The sequence below is a fragment of the Euleptes europaea genome, chromosome 5 (genome assembly GCF_029931775.1).
Source record: "Euleptes europaea isolate rEulEur1 chromosome 5, rEulEur1.hap1, whole genome shotgun sequence".
Taxonomy (NCBI): Eukaryota; Metazoa; Chordata; class Lepidosauria; order Squamata; family Sphaerodactylidae; genus Euleptes; species Euleptes europaea.
The window spans coordinates 106378679-106401388 of NC_079316.1; the positions used below are offsets into that span (position 1 = coordinate 106378679).

At 46.2% G+C, this 22710-nt stretch overlaps 1 protein-coding gene across 1 annotated transcript in view; it reads right to left on the reverse strand.

Moving 5' to 3' along the window:
* Positions 1-1336: 1336 nt before the first annotated feature.
* Positions 1337-22710, reverse strand: part of TSPAN14 (tetraspanin 14) — a 43074-nt gene continuing 21700 nt past the window's right edge. The window contains exons 2-8 of the mRNA XM_056849924.1: positions 15605-15655; positions 9769-9915; positions 8108-8278; positions 4804-4929; positions 4275-4319; positions 3054-3173; positions 1337-1433 (exon numbers count right to left, since the gene is read on the reverse strand). Of these exons, the coding sequence (XP_056705902.1) occupies positions 1362-1433; positions 3054-3173; positions 4275-4319; positions 4804-4929; positions 8108-8278; positions 9769-9915; positions 15605-15655 (732 nt within the window). The 3' untranslated portion in view covers positions 1337-1361. The remainder of the gene's footprint in view (positions 1434-3053; positions 3174-4274; positions 4320-4803; positions 4930-8107; positions 8279-9768; positions 9916-15604; positions 15656-22710) is intronic.

The window sequence follows — 22710 nt, forward strand, 5'->3', positions numbered from 1 at the left end:
CTGATATTCGCCACGAGGGGACAAGTCTAATTCTTGGTGAGACACTGATTGATTTTTTTTAAGGCCAGGCCATACTATTAAGTGTGGGACCCTATTTTAAGAGTCCCACAAAATAGGGCGTGCATTCTAATATCACACCAAACTTTGAAATACATCTAACAGCTTGCAAATATCTAAGAAACTCTGGAATCATCCCCCACCACCTGAAGATCAGTTTTGGCTGATAAGGCTGAGATGCCATTAAAAAAAAATAATAATGAAAAACAACCATGTTTAGGAGCAAGCAGAAAGAGGCAATTAAGGAAATTTCTCAAGGAACTGGTGCTTTCCTGCATCTAGCAAACCAAGGAACTTCTGATAAATGGTTTGAGAAACGAATGCTACGTGAAACAATGTAAGCAAAATGCTAAGTAAACACTTTTTTCTTGCTCAACTGTCTATAAATAGTGACACGTTACAAAAGACTTTAAAAAAAGAAGAAAAACACAACATGAGAATCCAGTCTGGACTTCCCTGATCAGGTCTCCAGTCTGATGCTACTCGGCATAGAGATGGGCTGATTCTATACAACCCCATCAAAAGAAAAGATTTTCAATATGGTACAAATCCTTTAAACAAAAATCTCCAGTGTCCTCCTTTTAGAGCTTTAGGGTGTGAAAATGGAAACATTTGATACTTGGCTCAAACAAGAGGAAATCCCTAGTTCTGTACAGCAGAGGCACAAGCCCGTCACCAACTTTAACGGACTTCCAAAATCTGTACACACATATGGCTCTGACATGGTCTCATAAAAATAAAAAGCCCATACTGTACGCCTGCATTTGTCCATATGCACAAAAAATCCCTGAACAAAACTTTTCAATAGTTCTTAAAGGCATCCGTATAATTCTCTCCCCCCTCCCTGAACCTCCCTCCCCCCCACACACACACACCACCTCCCATAGGATGAGGTCATTTGGCATCATGGGACTTCCTTTTGCAATCAATCAACATTTGGAATGTAAACAATACTGCAAATGCTAACCAAGACAGTAGTCCTTATGACAGAAATAGCTTCATCAGCAGTTTCCATTCCTGTCCGTTTGAGTCTTCCAATCCCAGCACAGAAGGTTTGAAGATAAGTAAGTCTTCTTTTCCTTTCAGCAGATTAGAGTCGTAAAAAAATATTCATGAAGGTGGCGGAGAAGAAGGAGAGGTTCTCTCTCCATTCTGACTTTCAGCCAGCTATTTATCTTAAAATGAAGTCTTATGGCTTTAATGCTCGTTTCAGATCTTTTCTGCATTCTCGGGTTTCTTATCTCTCTGCTGTCAATGTCAGCAAACACGGGTTTGGTCTGTGCAGAAGATCTCTACTTGTGTCTTCAGAAATGGTAGCCTGCCTTTACCACTTCAATGTCTGAAATCAGCGTCCTGGCCAAGAAAATTCCAAAGATCTAATGAAAACAAAGAGACAGTGTCATTAGGTCACTTCCCTAACTTGCAACGATTCCTGAAAATGGTAATAAACGGTTTTGCCTATCTCAAGCTCTTTTGTATAGCATGGAAAAGACTGTACATAATTTGCAGTAGACCTGGCATAGAAGCATAGAAACACAGAGGAGGAAGGGACCTCCAGGGTCATATGTGTGTGTGTGTGTGTGTGTGTGTGTGTGTGTTAAGCGGCGACCCTATGAATGAAAGTCCTCCAAAATGTCCTATCTTTGACAGCCTTGCTCAGATCTTGCAAATTGAAGGCTGTGGATTCCTTTATAGAGTCAATCCATCTCTTGTTGGGTCTTTTCCTGCTGCCCTCAACTTTTCCTAGCATGACTGTCATCTAGTCCCTTTAAACTAAGAGAAAAACGATTCCACCTAAAAATTAGGAAGAACTTTCTGATGGTGAGGGCGGTTCGACGGTGGAAATGTGCTGCCTCGGAGGGGGGGTGGAGCCCCTGTCTTTGGAGGTCTTTAAGCAGAGGTTGGATGGCCATCTGTCGGGAGCACTTTGATTGTGGGATCCTGCATGGCAGGGGGTTGGACTGGATGGCCCTTGTGGTCTCTTCCAACCTCGTGTTTGTGATTCGTCCGACCCCCTACACAACGCACAGCTACCCCCTCCCTACTCCCCTCGTGACCCCTGCTCTATGCAAAAAACCTCCAGGATCATTGGCCAATCTGGCCCGGAGGAAAATTCCTTCCTGACCCCAAAGTGGTGGTCTGACAGCAAGGCTGATTCTGTGAACTTAGGCAGATCATGAGAGGGAGGACAGGAAGGGTTGCGTCAGTGTTTGGCTCTCGTGGCCCTTTCTTACATGCCCAGGCAAATGCCGATCACCACTTTGGGGGGAATTCTACTCCAGGCCAGATTGGTATGGGGTCCTGGATTTTTTTTTGCCTTCCTCTGGGCACAGAGTAGAGGTCACTTATCCGGACTGAACAAAAAGCCAGACCTTTTGAGTTGGCATGCAGGTATTACTGACAGGCCCTCAGCGATGCAACTGATGGTTCAATGGGCACAAGATTATGAAAAACATTGTTTAAAATTACATTCAGGCTACGTGTATAAAGTATACATAAAACATCAATGAATTTCGTGTTTGGACTTGGGTTCCATCCATGTATATGCAAAAATTCCAAAATATTCCAAAATACAAAAAGATCCGAAATACGGACCACTTCTGGTCCCAAGCAGTCCAGATAAGGGATACGCAACCTGTAGTTGTGAATTTCCTGCGTTGTGCAGGGGGCTGGACTAGATGACCCTGGGGATCCCTTCGGGCTTTATGTTTCAACAGAACCCCTTGGAACCAGAACCTACCAAAACTGTGGTGACGGAAGGGGACTGGGGGGAGGGGGAGCCCGTTTACACTGAAACTCCCAAACATTCTAACCAGGAGAAACCTCAACCCACCACTTGAATTGCACTTCTGGTCAAAACTGGGCGGGAACGCTCCTTCCGGCAAACCAAAGCTCACATCCCCAACCTTGTCATGCTGGTCTAGTCATCGCCCAGTCCCAAGCCAATAGACGGAAGATCTCGTCACCAGCTGGTCATGACGTAGACCACGGCTCACCTGCAGTAATGAAATGGCGATGAGGACCCCGGCCACGATGTAGATGTTCCTGGGCAGCCAGGCTTCCAGAGCAGGGATGCAGCCCCGGGTGAAGATCCGTTCTTCCCAAACTGATCTGGCCTAGAAGAGGGAATTGGGGGTGGGGGAGACAGAGGAAGGAGGAGGAGGAGAAGAGCTGGGTTTTAAATGTCAACTTTATTTACCTTTTAAGGAGAATCAAACTAGCTTACAATCACCTTTCCTTGCATGAGTTGTGAACCAGTGCTATAGGAGATCTTCAGTGAAGCTCGTCAAAAATTCACCCTGTCCCTTGGAATGAAGATCTCACCAGTAAATACTTTGGACCCAGTATTTTTATTTTTAAATTTTTTATCCTGAATAACCCTGACTAGCCAGAGCTTGTCAGAGCTTGGCTGCTAATCAGGGTTGGCCATAATTAGTACTTGGGTAGGAGACCGCCAAGGAAGAAGATGGGAGTTGCTATGCAGAGGAAGCCACCTTTTCTCATCTGTTTTGAAAACCCCATGGGGGGGGGCTGCCATAAGTCAGTTGCTTCGTGGCACAGCACATTATTATTTATTATTATTAGAATCACAGAATCATACAGTTGGAAGGGACCACCAGGGCCATCAAGTCCAACCCCTTGCACAATGCAGGAAATTTACAACCACCTCCCCCACACACACACCCAGTGACCAGAAGATGGCCAAGATGCCCTCCCTCTCATCATTTGCTTAAGGTTATAGAATCAGCACTGCAGACAGATGGTCACCTAGCCTCTTCTTAAAAACCTCCAGGGAAAAAGAGCTTACCACCTCCTGAGGAAGCCTGTTCCACTGAGGATCCACTCTAACTAAGAAAATTATTCCTAATGTCTAGACGGAAACTCTTTTGATTTAAGTTCAACCCACTGGTTCTTGTTCGACCTTCTGGGGCAACAGAAAACAACTCGGCACCATCCTCTATATGACAGCCCTTCAAGTACTTGAAGATGGTTATCATATCGCCTCTCAGTCTTCTCCTCTTTAGGCTAAATATACTCAGCTCCTTCAACCTTTCCTCATCTTGTCTACATCTTTCTTAAATTGCGGTGCCCAAAACTGAACACAGTACTCTAGGTGAGTATTATGCCTTTTTTGCACAAGAAACACAGGATGGGACAGCAAAAGGAATGGGGGAGGGGGATAATTACTTAAAAAAATTACACACAGCGATACTTACCATACTTCTTATGTCATAACCACACTGCGTGTTCACAACTTTTTGCTAAAAAAAGAAAATTACAGAGTCAATACCAAAGCAGGATTCACATGTCTTTTCAATTTTAAGCCTCCAAAAATCCAGTATTAAAAGAAGAGTTGGTTTTTATATGCCGATTTTCTCTACCTTTATGGAGTCTCAAACTGGCTTACAATTTACTTCCCCTCCCCCCACCCAACAGACACCTTGTGAGGTAGGTGGGGCTGAGAGAGTTCGGAGAGAACTGTGACTAGCCCAAGGTCACCCAGCTGGCTTTGTGGGGGGAAACTAACCTGGTTCACCAGATTTAGAGTCCACCACTTATGTGGAGGAGTGGGGAATTAAACCCAATTCACCAGATTAGAGTCCGTCGCTCATGTGGAAGAGAGGGGAATCAAACCTGGTTCTCCAGAGTAGAACCTTGTGATGAGTCACATGCATTTGAAGGGTAATTAAAAAAAAAACCCGCTACTGAGGAGCACTTTCTCCCCCGCCCCCTCCAATAACTCACCGCAGGGTCGGGAATACAGCAGGAAAAAGGAACCCCGCACCGCTCCCGGCTTTTGCTGCTGCTGCTGCAGTTGAAGTAGATGTTCAGGTCCCAGTCGTTTGGATCCTGGGCACCGCAGCATTGGTTCTGCAAGAGAGGAAAACCCATCTGCGTCAAGGAGGGACTTGCAAAAGTATTCAGTCACTGAGTGTCTACCTACCGTATATACCCATGTATAAGCCGACCCGCGTATAAGCCGAGGTGCCTAATTTCTCCCCCAAAATGGGGAAAAATTAGGCACCCGCGTATAAGCCGAGGGTCGGCTTATAACCCCCCCTCCCGCGCGCAGGCTTACCGTTCCTTCTGGGCACCTGGCGGTGGGGCCGGCAGGGCCGGCGTAGCGGCCTCCCTGCAGCCGCAGGGGGCCTCTGGAGGCCGCTCCCGGCCTGGAAAAGGCGGCGGGGGCGGCTGGGCGGCCTCCTCGCGGCCGCAGGGCGCCTTTAAAGGCCGCTTCCAGCCGGGAGAAGGCGGCGGGGGCGGCTGGGCGGCCTCCCCGCGGCCGCAGGGCGCCTTTAAAGGCCGCTCCCGGCCAGGAGAAGGCGGCGGGGGCGGCTGGGCGGCCTCCCCGCGGCCGCAGGGCGCCTTTAAAGGCCGCTCCCGGCCTGGAAAAGGCGGCGGGGGCGGCTGGCTGGCCTCCCCGCGGCCGCAGGGCGCCTTTAAAGGCCGCTCCCGGCCAGGAAAAGACGGCGGAGGTAAGTTCCCCCCTCCCTCCCCCCTCTACCGTATTGACCCGCGTATAAGCCGAGTTCGGCTTTTTCAGCCCTTTTTTTGGGCTGAAAAACTCAACTTATACGCGAGTACATACGGTAGCTTGGGATTTTAACATTACGTGCGGGGGAAGGTATGTGTCTCCCATAAGAAAAGCCCTGCTGGATCAGACCAAGGCCCATCAAGTCCAGCAGTCTGTTCACACAGCAGCCAACTAGGTGCCTCTAGGAAGCCCACAAACAAGAAAACTGCAGCATTAGACTGCCTGTGTTCCACAGCACCTAATATAATGTGCCTGCCCCTCTGATCCTGGAGAGAATAGGTATGCGCCATGACCAGTATCCATTTTGACTAGTAGCTATGGATAGCCCTCTCCTCCACAAACATGTCCACTCCCCTCTTAAAGGCTTCCAAGTTGGCAGCTATCACCACATCCTGGGGCAGGGAGTTCCATAATTTAACTCTGTGAAGAAATACTTCCTTTATCTTTGAATTTCTCACCCTCCAGCTTCACCAGATGACCCTACATTATAGTATTGAGAGAGAAAAGCTTCTCTCTGTCCACTCTCTCCACACCATGCATAATTTTAGAGACCTCTATCATGTCTCCCCTTAACCGTCTTCTTTCCAAGCTAAACAGCCCTAAGTGTTTTAACTGCTCCTCATAGGGCAGTTGCTCTAGTCCCCTGATCATTTTGCTTACTCTTTTCTGCACCTTCTCAAGCTCTGCAGTATCCCTTTTTAGGTGTGGTAAGGTCAGCTCCAGTGAATTTATTTATTTTCATTAAAACATTTATATCCTGCCTTTCCTCGTGGTTCAAGGAAGCTTACGATAAAGTTAGAAAACGTTTTCAGTCGAAAACGAAAAATAAAATAGACGCAAATCTCCCGCCCCTTAAAAGATGCCTGCAGTTCAACCCCCCTCAAAAGCCCTGGCAAACAGGCAAGCCTTGTAGCGCCTCCTGAAGATCTCCAAGGAACAGGTCCCACTCACCTCTTCAGGGAGCCCATTCCTCAGAGCCAGGGCCATGGCAGAAAAGGCTCCGGCTCTGACTGATGCCGGACGGACCACCCTAAGAAGCCAACAGATGACTCCCTGATGCCTGTAGTCGGACTAAGACCGTTACTTTGCAATCCCGTGCAGTTATCCCAGTTTAAGTCCAGACTGGAGTCATTCTGTTTTGTATCGCGCCCTTAGCATTCCTACCCATGCTCTTTCTGTTTCTGGTTTATAGGATGCTAGAGAGGAAGCACAGAGCAGCCGTGGTACCCATTGCCGAGAGCTAGATGTTCAAATGTTCAAAGCTAGATGTTCACCTAAAAAGCTTCCTGCACGTAATGCTATTGTACACTTAATAGGCCACACTATAGTGTAAACATAACTTTTATATAAACTGGGAAACTGAAAAATTTGTGTGACTCTCATTATTGCCATATTCGGAACCCCACAATATCCCCAAGGTATACTTGTACGCAGTCAATGTGTGGGTTCAGATCTATGGTTACTAATCTGGTTGTTACAAATAGAGTCTGGGAACTCCATTGTTAAATGAAGATCAGTATACAGGCATGCCTCGTTTGGTTGCGCTTTGCTTTATTGTGCGTCACAGATATTGCGATTTCAAGGAAGTCTACCAGCACCATTTTTCCAACAGCATATGCTCACTTCATATCTCTGTGTCACACTTGGGTAATTCACGCAACATTCCAAACTTCATTATTATTACAGTACATTTTTTTTAAGCCCTGACCTGGATGGCCCATAAGTCGGCTGCAACTTGACGGCACTTTACACACACAAACATTTTTTAGATGTAATCCTACTGAGCACTTAATAGACTACCGTATAGTGTAAACATAATTTTTATATGCACTGGGAAACTGAAAAATTGGCATGATTTGCTTTATTGTGGCGGTCGGGAACAGAACACCACAATATCTACAAAGTATGCTTGTATATAACAATACATTAACAATTAAAATTTAGATTAATTAGAACTATCTAAAACTACTTAAAATATGGTGTTTGGTTAATAAGCTCCCCTCATATTAGTATCACCCCACCGGGGGGGGGGGGAATCCTCCTCCTCTGGGTGAGCAAACAACCACAGGGGGCGCACCGCAGAGAACAGCCGGGGATACAAATACTAAAAGGGCCCAGTGGAGGGGGCCAATAGATGTACTGATTGATTTTGAACAACAGGGCTACTATGATGACCAAGGCTCAGAACAGATAACCCGTACACAGGACTTTTATCCTATGCAACTCCGTCGAACACAAAGCCTTTGCCGAATGTGTTGAGCAGCACAGAAAGAGCAGCTTCTTTTTAGCCTGCAAAAGACTACTAAGCTGCAAGTAAGAGAAACTTCTGCACCCTTCCTTGGATATTCCTCCTTTCCTCATGGCTTACATTCAGACTGCTGATTATATTATCCCTTCTGCAGCTCCCTCCCCGATATGCCTCTTAGTTTAACAAAATAGTTAGAACTTTTGTCCACTGGTGTCTCATAATTAAAATTACAGACTATAAAGCAAGATTGACCAGACACGGCGTACTATTTTCTGCAAAGAATCGATGAGGTTCTGCAAGTCGATGTCATCTCGGTACGACTTAATGTTGTTCTTGAAGAAGGTCTCCACCTGGTCCCTCACCCAATCCTGGAACAAGAAAGCCAGCACGGCCACAACTAACTCCAGGATAAAAATCAGCACAATGGTGCCGCAGAACTGCAAGATAAAAGGCACAGGAAAATCAACAGCAATATTTTAATACAAGGTAGAAACTCAGGTTCGAAACGCAAGCACGCTAGTCATTTTCCAACTGCATTCCAAGAAACCCTGGAGATCCTCAGGAGGTTATCAGAAATTATTGAATGAGTAGATCTGCATCTGCAATAAGGAGCTAAATTCGAGTCTAGTACCACCTTTAGAGACCAACAAGATTTTCGCAGTATAAGCTTTCAAGAGTCAACTGCTTATTCCAGTATCAAATAAAGGAGGCTATCACTCCAACTGAAGTACCACCTTTCCACAGATGAAATAATTGCTGTTAACATGTCTGCTATCATGGAGACCTTTATATTCCCCATTCCTTTGTGGATGGAGAACTTTTTAACCATCACTAAGAATCTGTATTCTTTATTCCATGTGGTGGACATTGTTTCAATTCAAATTTGCTGCATTTCAAAGCATCCATTTTCAGGGTGGAGGAATTGTGTTCAAACCATTATCTACCACTCTTAGGAACCCGACTGTGACTCTCAACAAAGGGATATTCTATCTTCACGCAGTTCACCAAATTTTGATGTGGACAACAACACAACCATGTCCTTTTATTTCAAGAATGATCTTCTGAGGTCTTAAGAACTACCTCCCACACTAAAAAAAAAAATACTTAAACAGATGGACAAACACCGCAAGGGCAGAAAGTGATTTTAGAAGATGATGCTTCATGCAAGACCCAATGACCAGTCCTGTACATTCTATTTAGCTTCTGCAGTGTCAGATGTATCCTTCAAAAGACCTGTCACGTTTCTCGAAGTTCTGGAGAAAATACTTGAAGCAGCTGACACTATGTTCTACGGTTTGGTGGTACTTCAATGAAATATTCATTAAGGCTGTCCAATTACGGATTTTTTTAGTTGACCAATCATCTGCCATTTTAACCACTGCCATTTAATTCAACTGACTCTTGTTTTTATTGTACATTGCCTCGGGTGTCTTATTACCAAAGACGGAATAGCTGTTTCTTTTGTGCTTTATTTCAGAAATTTACATTACCCGTTTTTATATCATCTTGAACAAAAGGTAAACACAAGTACCTTGCTGCGAGTATGAAGGGAAGTTTCAGACACAGTATTTAAGAATTCTAACTAATATTCCACGACGTGGCCATTTATCATCATTTTTCTGCAACAGGAGCAGGAGCAAAAAGCATTTCTTTGGTTCACAGCCCCACAAAGTAAAAGCAGCCCTCATTGATTAATCAATTAAAGCTTGCATTAATTAAGCTACTGAGTAATCAGGTGCCGTTTTGCAATGTTCTCAGCCAGTTCTATGCGAAACGAGGGAATCCAAATCTAAAACAGATGCCAATGAATATAGTGACAGGGATCGATAGTTTTTGACTTCTCATTTTGCATTTCTTCCACTGCGCTGACTCCCATCATCAGCTGAAAGCACATGATGTTAAACGCAGCCCCCATCCAGCAACTTACGAATCTCAGAAGGCAAATATTCTCCCGCAAGGCTCCTATGCATCCAGCAAATCCAAGAATGAACATCACTCCTCCAACCAACAAGACGAGGATGACGGGGTCGAAGCCGTTGAGACGAGTCATTTTGGATATGTCAGATAATATACCCTAATAAAAAGGAACAAGGAAGAAGGAATATGAGGGCCACTCTAATTCTGCTAATTAGCTATAAATTTACATTAAAGCCTCACATCTTCTTTTGCCTGCTGCTGTTCACTTTGTAGCTTAAGAAATGAAAATAAATCCAAGGCCAATGGTGCAAAATAGGTAAAAATATTTTTTATTTCTCAGAATAAAATTCCCTACACGTTTTGCCCAAGAGGCTTCTTCAGGGGAATCTGTAGTTACTGCAGAAGAGGAAAAAGAGTAAAAGAAAAAGAGTTGGGTTTTTATATGCAGCCTTTCTCTACCACTTAAGGAAGAATCAAACCAGCTTACAATCACCTTTCCTTCCCCTCCCCACAACAGATACCTTGTGAGGTAGGTGGGCTGAGAGTGTGACTAGCCCAAGGTCACCCAGCAGGCTTCATGTGTAGGAGTGGGGAAACCAACCCGGTTCACCAGATTAGCCTCCACCGCTCCTGTGGAGGAGTGGGGCATCAAACCCGGTTCTCCAGATTCTTTATTCCATGTAGTGGAGTCCACCGCTCCAAACCACCGCTCTTTTTTTTTTATATATAATTTTTTATTTTTATATAATGAGGGGAGTACAGAAGGGAAAAAAATGGGAAGGGTAAAACATTAAGTATAAAACTTTCCAATAAACAATATAAAGCTTTCCGATAAAAATGAACTCATCATATTCAATTTGATTAGCATTTGTAAAACATTATATCTAAATATAAAAATACATGTGGGGATGCGGAGGTCATTCAAGTTGACTATCTATTACACATTAAAGAGTATGATATAGTAAGATCTATAGTTTGTTTGAAAATCGATCAGACTAATCTTTTTATTTGGCATAACTTGAATTCATATAAGCATAGAATGACTCCCACTTTTTGTTGAATTGTTCTATAAAATCATTGGACTTTAAATTTAAGACGAAGGTCATTTTAGCCATACTAGCATAATCCAACATTTTCTTTCCAGTCCTCTATTTCTGGTGTATGCTTTTGTTTCCAAGTTCTTGCCAAAACCGTTCTTGCAGCCGTTGTGGCATATTTAAAGACATCACAAAATTTCGAAGGGATATTTGGTGGAACTATGCTAAGAAGATAGTATTTGGGATCAAATGTTATCTTTGTTTTCATTATCGTCTGGAGTTCCCGATGTATCTTCTTCCAATATGTCTGTAATTTAGGGCAGGTCCACCAAACATGGAAATATGAGCCATCTGTATGTTGACATTTCCAGGAGACACCTTTTTCCCCAGAGGAGGACATCTGGGAAATCATATTTGGAGTTAGATACCATCTGTAAAATGTTTTGTACCAATTTTCTTTCACTTCTTGGCATACAGTATATTTCAGTTCAGAGGTACATAATTTTTCCCAGGATTCCATGTTGATCATTTCACCAAAATTTTGCATCCACTTTATCATGTTGGTTTTGACTTGTTCTTCTGTGTCATATTTCAGAAGGAGTTTATAAATTTTTCCTAATAAATGAGAGTCGTTCTTGGATATTATCTGTTCAAATTCCGTCAATTCTCGAAATGGCTGAGGATATAAACAATCTTTTTGTAAATTAAATGTCAGTTGATGGTAGGTCAGCCAATTCAAATTTTGAAATTTTTCTTGAAGTTTAACTTGACTTTTAATTCCTCCTGTGGGTTCTATCATATCATTGTAGGTAAAATGAACACCCGGTTTCAATTTGACGTTGTCATGATAGGCTTCGATCGGAGACATTATAGATGGTGGAGAAGGATTTATCCTTCTTTTATACTTTTTCCATACTTTCAGTATCGCCTGCTTAATGTCGCAATCTATCACCGCTCTTAACCACTACATCATGCTAGTAGTTCTTACGAGTATAAATTCTGTAGCTCCTTGGGCGAAATATGTAGGGAATTTTTATTCGGAGTAATGAAAAAATCTTTTAACCTATTTTGCGCCTTTGGGCTTGGCCTTATTTTTATTTCCTGTAATTGGCGCGGCCTTTTTTTGTCTTTTCACTTTGTACCTCAAACACTCATTCTCAAACCGGGCTGGCTACATGTGTGTAACAGGATTTAACAGAAGCTATCGAAAAAGCACAGGTTGTGGAAGCAGGTGTGGAATTCAGTTTGCTGAGAACCATACCTTTCATTACAAAGAAAAGAGCAAGAGTCCGACAGCACCTTAAAGACTAAAAAAAATTCTGGCAGGGTATGAGCTTTCATGAGCCACAGCTCACTTCTTCAGATACCACGAAAGCTCGTACCCTGCCAGAAATTTGGTTAGTCTTTAAGGTGCTAGTGGACTCTTGCTCTTTTCTACTGCTATTGACATGGCTACCCATCGTGATCTTTCATTACAAAGGGTAGAGGTTTCAAGCCGTTACAGTGGCAACGGTATTTGGGAATGCAAGAAGGAAGACAGAGACAGTAGAATCGGACGTTGCATGGTTAGGGTAAGGACTTCAGCATGCATTTTTGTTCCTGTGATTAGAAAAACCAGAATTATACAAAATTATGTAGATTTGCTCGGTTTGCATCATTTAGATAGGTCAAAAAATCAATTTCTCTTACTAAAGTTTTTTTTAATACATTGGGCATATACAATTCTGCTCATATGCCATATGGAACCAAAGTCTTCCGCTGGCAATGGATTCAATACCCAGAAGGTACAGCCATCAACATTTTTGTTAGGGATGGGTCACAATCACACCCATTGGGACATCCCAAAATCCTGCCTATTTTCCAGTTGGCAAGAATGCTGCTTCATTTTTAGATTCCACATGCTGTCATCCCACAGGAAACAGGGGAGCACAAGTCCATGTTCACAGGGCCCGGAACAATCTCTGGGAAGCATGGGGAGGAAAACTATTCTCCCCGAAATCGCTTTTGTCACCCGCCTAGGATACTGACAGGAAAGGCAGCCCCAAGCCTGTCCAACTGGAGGCTAATGCTGTACGGTATAAGACAGTGATGCCGAACCTTTTAGAGACCGAGTGCCCAAACTGCAACCCAAAACCCACTTATTTATCGCCAAGTGCCAACACGACAATTTAACCTGAATACTGAGGTTTTAATTAGCTTAAACGATTAACAATTTCCTGGTTGTTCTCCAGCATGATGTAGTGGTTAAGGTGTCAGACTAGGATCTGAGAAACCCAGGTTCAAATCCCTTCTCTACCATGGAAACTTGCCAGGTGACCCTGGCCCAGTAACACACTCTCAGCCTTGACCCTGGCAAGTATTTGGATGGGAGACCACCAAGGAATATCAGGATTTTCCAGTAAGGTTTCTGAGCCTAGCTACATTATTCTGGGACTGGAATGACTGGAATGACAGCCCCCAGAGTGCAATGACAGCCTCTGGGATTAGCAGAAGTGTTCTGGGACTGGAATGACCAGGCTGTCATTCCACTCTGGGGGCTGTCATTCCAGTCCCAGAACACTTCTGCTAGTCCCAGGGGCTGTCATTCCACTCCTGGGGCTGTCACTGCAGTTGCAGAATCATTGGGGCTGTCATTCCACTCCAAGGCTAGTCATTCCAGTCGCAGAACACTTCTACTAGTCCTGGCAGCTGTCATTTCAATCCCAGAGTAATGTAGCTAGGCCCAGAGACCTTAATGGAATATCCATGCCACATTTTCTTTGCAATTTTTTGTGCTGTAACCTATTTCAAAGGAGCGCATGCAAGTCAATGGGCAATCCTGGCTCCCATTATCTTCAATGGGCTGTGCAGCCTCTCCCACTGTTTAAAATGGGCAATCCTCTCATTCATTTTAATACAACCCTTTCCCCAAGCCAGCCAAGGCCAGTGCCTGCCTCTCCTGCAAGTGAGTAAAGGGCAGCTCCTGCCTCTTGCCCAGCCCAGGCTGGATGGATGGAAAGAAAAGGGAGAACTCTCCTCCCCCCCCCACCGCTGCCACCCCCCCCCCCCCACCGCTGCCAGGCTGGAGGGTAAGAGACTCAAAACGGATAAAAGGAAGTATTTCTTTACACAACACATAGTTAAATTGTGGAACACCCTTCCCCAGGATGTGGTGATGGCTGCCAACTTGGAAGGTTTTAAGAGGAGAGTGGACATGTTCATGGAGAGGGGTATTCATGACTACTAGTCAAAATGGATACTAGTCATGATGCAAACCTATTCTCTCCAGGATCAGAGGAGAGAATTCCAACCCAGGCTGGGAGGAAAGAAAAGGGGGGGGGGAAGAGAAGAGATGCACTTGGAAACACAGCAGGCTCCAGGTCGGGAGAACTACCCTCCCCCTCCAACTAAGGAAAGCTTCTTCTTTCCAGCCAAGGCTGGGAGGAAAGAAACGGGGGGGGGGGGAGAGAAGAGATGCACTTGGACACACCGCAGGCTCCAGGTCAGGAGAACTACCCTCCCCCTCCAACTAAGGAAAGTTGCTGCTTCGTTTCCAGCCCAGGCTGGGAGGAAAGAAAACGGGGGTGGGGGAAGAGATGCACTTGGAAACACAGAAGACTCCAGGTCGGGAGAACTACCCTGGGGACTCGGGGAGGGAGGCGGACTTGGGTTAGGAGGACCAACGTACCAACCTACCTCCTCCTCTAGCAACTAGGAAGCCAAAGATGGAGGTCAGCCATGTGCAGCCGCTTTTAAGGAGGCGCTGCCGCTCTGTGTTGGCCTCCATATGGAGGCAAAATTATAGAGCGTCGCCTTTTTCTCCTGCTGGAAGTTTTTCAGTAGCGGGCAGAGGAAGCTAATAGTGGAGGGGTTTAGCCGTGGTTTCAGTTGGTTTAACTATGTGTTTTTTGTCGAAGGCTTTCACGGTCAGAGTTCATTGGTTCTTGGGGGTTATCCGGGCTGTGTAACCATGGTCTTGGTATTTTCTTTCCTGACGTTTTGCCAGCAGCTGTGGCAGGCATCTTCAGAGGAGTAACACTGAAGGACAGTGTTTTTTGTTTTTTATTATACCTCTCTTTTAATTTGTTATCCAACTTGGGGCCCTGATGAGGGCAGAAAGGTGGGGAATCCGTTTTGTAAAATAAAGAAGTGGCGTGGCGCTCCATGGCAAATGGATCCGCGAAAACCACAGTTTAAAAGAGGGGCAGAAGTACTACAAAAAGAGCACGTAAAGTATGCTCACCTCTATACCTAGGTCTAAACTGGCTGCAATCTCTCCCAATGTATTTTGATTTTCTGACAGTCCCACAATAAAGACAATTATTTATGTTGGCTAGACCATCAGGGGAGGTAACGGGTTGTTTAAATAGGGTGGCATATTGTGAGAGAGTATGCCAATGTGGTTCTGGCCAATAAGACATTCTTCAAAAAATTTGTTTACCTGTGACCTGCTCAACAAAGCTAGAGACAGATGGGTAAAACCTTTTTATCTGGGAATCTGTGAATTGGATAATCTGAGGGTTCTTTACCAGGGGTGGATTTTAATACCACATCGGCAGTTGCCAAGTTTTTTTCCCCAGTCAATTAAGATAAAAAAAATACTAATTTTCTTATTGGTTATCTAGACATCTGTTTTATAAATATAGTTCTTTTTCTTTCATTTAGATCTTAGTGTGACACTGTTAATGGCCGAATTGGCCATATGAACAGTATAATTAAAGTAAAAAAAGTATCCTCAAAAAGGACAGATTAAAAGAGGATCTTACTTAAAAAATTTTTTTGAAGCAACAGGTTCAATCTGCCACTGTTTAAGTTTCACACTTTCCTTACCTTTTCGCTCCAGGCCCACAGACCAACTCCAAGAAAGGCAACTCCAGCTAACTAGGGGAAAAAAATAAGATAAATAAAACTCATTAGTCACTGGAAATCATTACTGAATCATAGCTGCCCGCCTAGAAACAGTCGCTATGATGGAACACAGCATCATAAAGGGATGAACTCAGGATGAGGTCAAGAGATACCCGTGTGAAAAACTTCCTCCCAGAAGACTCCATAGCTGTTGCCATGCTCAGGTGTGTAAAAGACTACAGAAAGACTCAAGCAAAAAATGCAAGCAGTGCATCATCAGAGCAACAATTCTTGGCTTCAGACGTACATGAATGGGATGTGAACTGACTGGGGCTACCCAGGAAGGAAGACCTCGGGGGAAGGCGGCAACTTGGCAAGGAGCTGCAGCAAGAAATTCCACGCTGAGAACTATTCAGAGAGAGACTGAGGACTGCCGGTATCAGGATGACTTTACCCAAGTCAACGGCACGACCGTGCCTGGATTGTTTTGCAGTGCTGGGCCTGCCTCAAAAACTGCAGGGTGCTGGGAAAAGATACAGACGGATCCTATCCTAGGGGTTGGGGCGCTACCCCGATGAATATGACTATTGTCGCTCCGTCTCTTTGCAAATGTGGCCCCACGTGTCAACATGCCAGGTAGGAAAATGGGAAAGGGCAGGAGAGGCTCTGATACAGAGAAGGACAAATGGGGGATCTGCGGGAAGGGAAACAGTTCCCCCTAAAGAAAATGGATGCTTTGGAGAGTGGACTTTATGGCACTGTACCCCACGGAGGTCCCTGTCCTCCCCAGGTTCCATCCCAAAATCTCCAGAACTTTCCCAGCCTTGAGCTGGCAACCCTACTCCCCATCCTTTGTCAGTGGCCAAAGGGGACCTGGCAACCCTAAAACCCAGGTTTCCCACCCCTTCTTTCTCACCCTCTTCCCCCAAACTATGAAAATCTCTCAAGGTCTGTGCTGGTTATTACGATCTTCCGCACACAGATGCAACAGACACTCAGAACAAAGTCTGGGAGCTGAACATGAAACATTCCAAAAAGGCAAGTTTCTGAAGCGATGAGAGACCCGAAAAAGGGAAAGATGGATTGGGGATGAACTAAATGAAGAGCCAGGGGGAAATATAACCTTTTGTTTCTCTCATGCGGATTATCTGGATTTTCCCTCCTAGGTGGTCAGAAAAACAGACATGCCCCCCTGTCTCAATTTCACCCCCAACAACCATCTTGTGAGGTTGATTAGGCCGAAAGATCGAGCGTGACTCGAACCCAGGTCAGTCAGAATCCAACTCTAACCACTACACCATGTTGGCCTGTCCTGAGCACCTAATTTTGTTCCCTTTCCAGACAGAGGGACGGGATTATATCTATCCCTGGAGTTTTACCCTCCCCAGATGTAGTTTATTTTGGGCCTTTCTACTTTGTTAGCTTTTGCACAACAAGAGACCAAAGGAAGAGAAAACATATCAGCACAAGAAAAAATACCTCAGGATACACAGAAGGGAAAAAAATGTTTCAGGTCAGAAGAGCTGTGTGATGACACTCATATACCACTGCAGCCAGCATGGTGTAGTGGTTAAAGTGTCAGATTAGGATCAGAAAGACCCGGGTTTGAATCCCCACTCCGCCATGGAAGCCTGCAAGGTAGTCTCGGGCCAGTCAGACACATTCAAGCTGCCTCACTCTAACAAACCTCACAGGGTTGTTGCGAGGATAAGATGGAGGAGAGGAGAACAATGTAAACCACTCTGGCTCCCCGTTAAGGAGGAAGGAGTGGGTATAAATGGAGTATATAACATAAAACACACCACAACACAAATCACACTGAGAAAACTATCTTAAGAGACACGGGGGATGCACTGAACCTTTCTACGTCTGTCGGATGTATTTATTTTATTGCATTTATACCCTGCCTTTCTCCCTAACAGTGAGGAGCACAGAGTGGTAAGCTGCAGTACTGCGGTCGAAGCTCTGCTCACAACCTGAGTTCGATCCCGACAGAAGTCGGTCTCAGGTAGCCGGCTCAAGGTTGACTCAGCCTCCCATCCTCCCGAGGTCGGTCAAATGAGTACCCAGCTTGCTGGGGGTAAAGTGTAGACGACTGGGGAAGGCAATGGCAAACCATTCCATAGACATAGTCTGCCTAGTAAACGTCAGGATGTGAAGCCACCCCATGGATCAGTAATGACCCGGTGCTTGCACAGGGGACTGCCTTTATCTTTTTTTTCCCTGACAGGGACTCCAAGCAGCTGACGTCATTCTCCCCTCCTTGTAAGCACTTGGTCCATAGAAATCCAAAAAAACCACACCAGGAGACTTAGTAGTCAAAAAGAGTAGGTTTACTGGTAACATAGGCAAGCAGAGCTTAGAAATCCAAAGGCAGGAATGGGGGGGGGGGGGGAATGGCAACCACCTGATTATATGAGAATACCAGAAAAGCAAAAGCAGTCTCATGAGATAACCTCAGACAGTTTAGAAACACCAAGGCTCCCACGGGCACCCACTAGCTTCAAAGGGAACAGGAATGCGAGCGTTTAGATAAAACAGTCCTTGAACGAGAGTCTGTGCGAAAACGAAACCATCTCATATACAGTGAGCAGGCCTGACATTCTGCTCCCCCTAGCCGCCCCCCCATCCTGCAAGGGGGATGGCTTGTGGAGGTAGGCATCGTGAAAGGTGCGCACTAGGTGCGGGGCGGAAACATCTCATGAATGAACCCATTCGTCATAGGCAGGGGGGAAGTTTTTCCAACGAACCAGGTACTGAAGAGAGCCATGGCGGACACGAGAGTCCAGGATCTTAGCAACATCGAAATGCTCCTCCCCTCCCACCATCACAGGTTGGTCTGGAAGAGGTTCGGGATGCCATTGTGAGGATGCAATATGAGGTTTCAAGAGGCTTACATGGAAAACTGGGTGGATGCGCCTCAGAGTCTTCGGAAGAGAGAGTTCCACGGTTACTGGGTTGATGATTCGAGAGATGGGAAAGGGACCCACGTATTTGGCACTGAGTTTATTACATGGGCGGGTGGACCGAAGGTTTTTTGTTGACAGGTAGACCAACTCTCCCACTTTAAAGTTCTGGCTAGGAGACCGGTGTTTGTCGGCTTGAGCTTTGTATGTACGTTTAGCCCGCTCCAGATTCTTTACTAGCCAGGGCCAGGTGGTATGAATTGCGTCCACCCAAGCTGCTACATCTTTACCACCCTCCTCCCCCGAAACGTCGATATGGCCAATGGGACCGAAGTCCTGGCCATACACAGTTTGAAACGGGATGAAACCTGTGGATTGGTGTACAGCATTGTTATAAGCATATTCAGCAAAAGGCAATAACCCAACCCAATCATCCTGGTGGTAGTTCACATAACAACGGAGATAACATTCCAAAACTGCATTGACCCGTTCAGTAGGGCTGTTGATTCGGTTCGGCCCGAACTGAAAATCAGCCGAATTTCAACTGATTCGGTGGTTTTTAGTTCGGGAGGAGCATAACCGTCAGTAAGCAGCATTCTCCTCCCCCGGCCAATCGGTGGCCAAGCTGGGTCTTCTTCTGGCCAATCAGTCAGGATTGAGTACTGGAGGAATCAGCTGATGTGCAGCCCGGCCAGGGAGAGAGAGCGAGCGAAATCCTCGTGTGTGTGTGGGGGGTGCTTGTGCACATTCGCTCCTTTCTGTGGCTGCAGGGGGCGTATTTTTTGGGGTACAGACACAAAACTATCACTGGAGCTTCAGATGAAGCTTCTTAAGATACCACCCAAGTTTTGTAAACATTGGGTCAGGGGGTCCCGAGATATGGGCTCCCCCCTTTTTCTTTCCATGGCTGCAGGGGGCGCATTTTTGGGGGTACAGATCCCAAACTTTGAGCGGAGTTTCAGACCAGTGTTCTTAAGATACCCCCCAAGTTTTGTAAACATTGGGTCAGGGGGTCTCGAGATATGGGCTCTCCCCCTTTTCCCTCCCCCTGTCAGGCCTGTATCTGGGTTTCTGTTTACTTTCATTTCTCTGCTGCACTACTCAGACTCAAGGACGATTACACATACCAAAGCTGTTTGAAATCCTGGGAACACAAATCCTGGGAACTGTTGCTCTGTTTATGTTCTATAATCTCCCGCCATTTCTATGCTTCTTAAAGCCAAATAACGGACAGCTAACTCATAGCTGTCACCCTGCCTTTCATGCACTGTATTGCCTAAATGACCAGTAAAGCCATCTTCTTGGAATCTGATTGTCTCTGTGGTGATTTCTGGTTCGATGGGTCAAGAGCTGACATTGTGACAGCTATCTCTCCTCATCGAGTCATCAGTCAGGCTGGAGCCCTGGAGGGTTCGCCTGCCACTCGGATGGGAGCTGTGAGGGCGCTCTCCGAGTGAACCGTGACCGACACCCCGGGTTCCCCCCCCCAGCCTAGGGAGGACAGTTTCCCGGAACCCTGGAAGTCCAGTCGTGGACCCTACTCTTGGAATCCTCGTCGGAGGACCCTAATCTCCTATGAGACTTCGTAGCTGAACTATTTAGGACTACTTCTGAGGTTGGCTGCTTAAACGGACTGATCCAAACGCAGTGGCGATCTCTAGTAAGAATTCCCTGGATGTCAACATCAGAGGATTCTAATGCTTGTTTAGACCTCCAGGACTTTGATCGGTTGCTGGATGATGCCCGACTGGCAACTGAGGATTTACAAATACTAACTGGTTTGTTGGATAAATTCATTGCCCGTGAGACTCTCCCAGCCACAACTCTGCGGCGCCCCGTCACCTTGGAAAAAGGAGCCATGGCGGGAGCCGCACCAGCAAGTTTTTCTCTGGTACCCAATGCAGCTGACTGTCAAGCTGAAGCCAAGAGGATCGCTATCCAGACAGCGCTCCTCTTTACGGATTGTACAAAAGATACCACGGTAGCCACCTTGTCTCAACTTCTGATCCTGACGTTCGGGACTGATGCACCTGCGGTTGCGGTCCGAGTACAGCCGTTGTTAGGGGGGGAGCCAGAGCCCTCCTCGCTCTCCTAGAGAAGGAACTTTTGCCGCACGTTACCGCAACTGCCGCTTTGAGGCTTGAAAATGCCCAAACTCTTGCGGATAGGGAGGCTGCTGAAGCGGCTGAGGCAGAGGCCAAAGCTCAAGCAGCAAGGGGTAAAAAGCAGCAGTTGACTGCAGATCACGCATGGACTGGCGGCCGCCCCAAAGATTCCGGACGGAGCGATCCTGCGGGGGGACTGTCGTTTTCCCCGGTATTCGCTCCATCACGCACTACCCAACGCGCGCGCCGTCTCGCTGAACAGCGTCAGGACTCCGAAGAGTCTGAGGAAGAGGACTTGTATGGAGACAACTCCCAATGTGAGCTCTTGACCCATCGAACCAGAAATCACCACAGAAACAATCAGATTCCAAGCAGATGGCTTTACTGGTCAAATAGGCAATACAGTGCATTGAGGATAAGATGACAGCTATGAGTTGTCTTGCCCGTTACTTGGAAATATAAAGCAGAGAAACGGAGGGAGATTACAAAGCATAAACAGAGCATTATTTCCCAGGAGTGGCGTTCCCAGGCTTTGGTATGTGAAGCCGTCCTTGAGTCTGGACGGTTCAGCAGAGAGTCTGGACGGTTCAGCAGAGAAACTTCCGAGCGGAGGGGATCCCCGCACATGGAACTAAATGTATTTGCTTAGAAAATAAGTCAGTGATAACCCATAACACAGTTATGCGGTGCTGTCTCAACCCGCTCCGGCATTAATCTCCATTAATCTACGTCCTTCTTGCAGTTGTCCCAAAATATCTGGAATTAGCGGTATAGGATAGGCGTTGGCTTGAGTAACTGCATTGAGTTTTCGGAAGTCTATGCAGAGACGTAGGTCGTTGCCTCACCTGTGGGGAACTGGGCCACTTTGCGGCAGTTTGCCCCCAACGCCCAGATACCTTTCGCCCCAGCATGCCAACGCGAGCTCGAGGACGACCTCAACGCAGAGGCACCGCGGCCACCCGCAGCGCATCGCCTGGAAGACCCACACCCTCTGCACTTCACGCTGAGGACTCGACCAACCTATCCACATTGAACGACCCCGCCGAGTCCCGGATTACAAGTGCCCCATTGGGGGACAGCTTTCCTTCTTCTGATGAAGACAACTCGTGGAACCCTCCAGCTTTGAACCTGGAAACCCCCCTTGATTTGTCAAAAAACAGCTTCGGTCTGTGGTGAGTGGAGCGTCACCACAGACCCCTGCAGAGTTTCCTGCTACACCGAAAGCTCCCACTAAGGTGAAAGAGGTGGACACCACCGTTTATGTGGACGCAGTTTTACAACATTACAAAGGGGGTCCCCAACTACCTGTTAAGGCACTCATTGACTCTGGTTGCGGTCGCACTTTAATTAGTGAGGCCACATTTGCAGCACTCAAAGTCAAGTCTGAAGCTTTGTCAGCCCCCGTCCAATTTGTCCAAATGGACGGCAGCCATTTCAAGGGGGGCCCAGTGGATCATCGCACTAAAGGAGTGGCGATGGGTATTGGCTCCCACTGGGAGCAAATAGACTTTACCATAGCCCCTATCCGATTCGAGGTGGTCCTAGGAATTAATTGGATTAAAGGTCATAGTCCCTATATAGATTGGGAGACGAACACTATCTCCTTTACCAGTTCCAAATGTGAACAACACCGACAGCACGTCGCGGTGCTGGCTCCACCCGCTCCGGCATTGACTTTTGATACCCCATCGCCGCCGTCCCTGCCCGATGCATACCAAGACTTTGCCGATGTCTTTGACATTAAAGAATGCAATGCCTTACCACCCCACCGTGCCACAGACTGTGCAATTGAAGTAGTGAAGGACTGCACACTGACCAAAAGCAAGATTTACCCTATGAGCGCTTCCGAGCGCACTGTGCTTCGGGACTTTTTGGATAAAAATCTTGCTCGGGGGTTCATCCGACCATCGAACGCTCCTAACTCTGCTCCTGCGTTCTTTGTCCGAAAAAAGGAGGGCGACCTGCGTCTATGCATTTGACTTTCGAAAGCTCAACGCAGTTACCCAAACCAACGCCTACCCCATACCATTGATTTCGGATATTTTGGGACAGTTACAAGAGGGATGTATATTCTCCA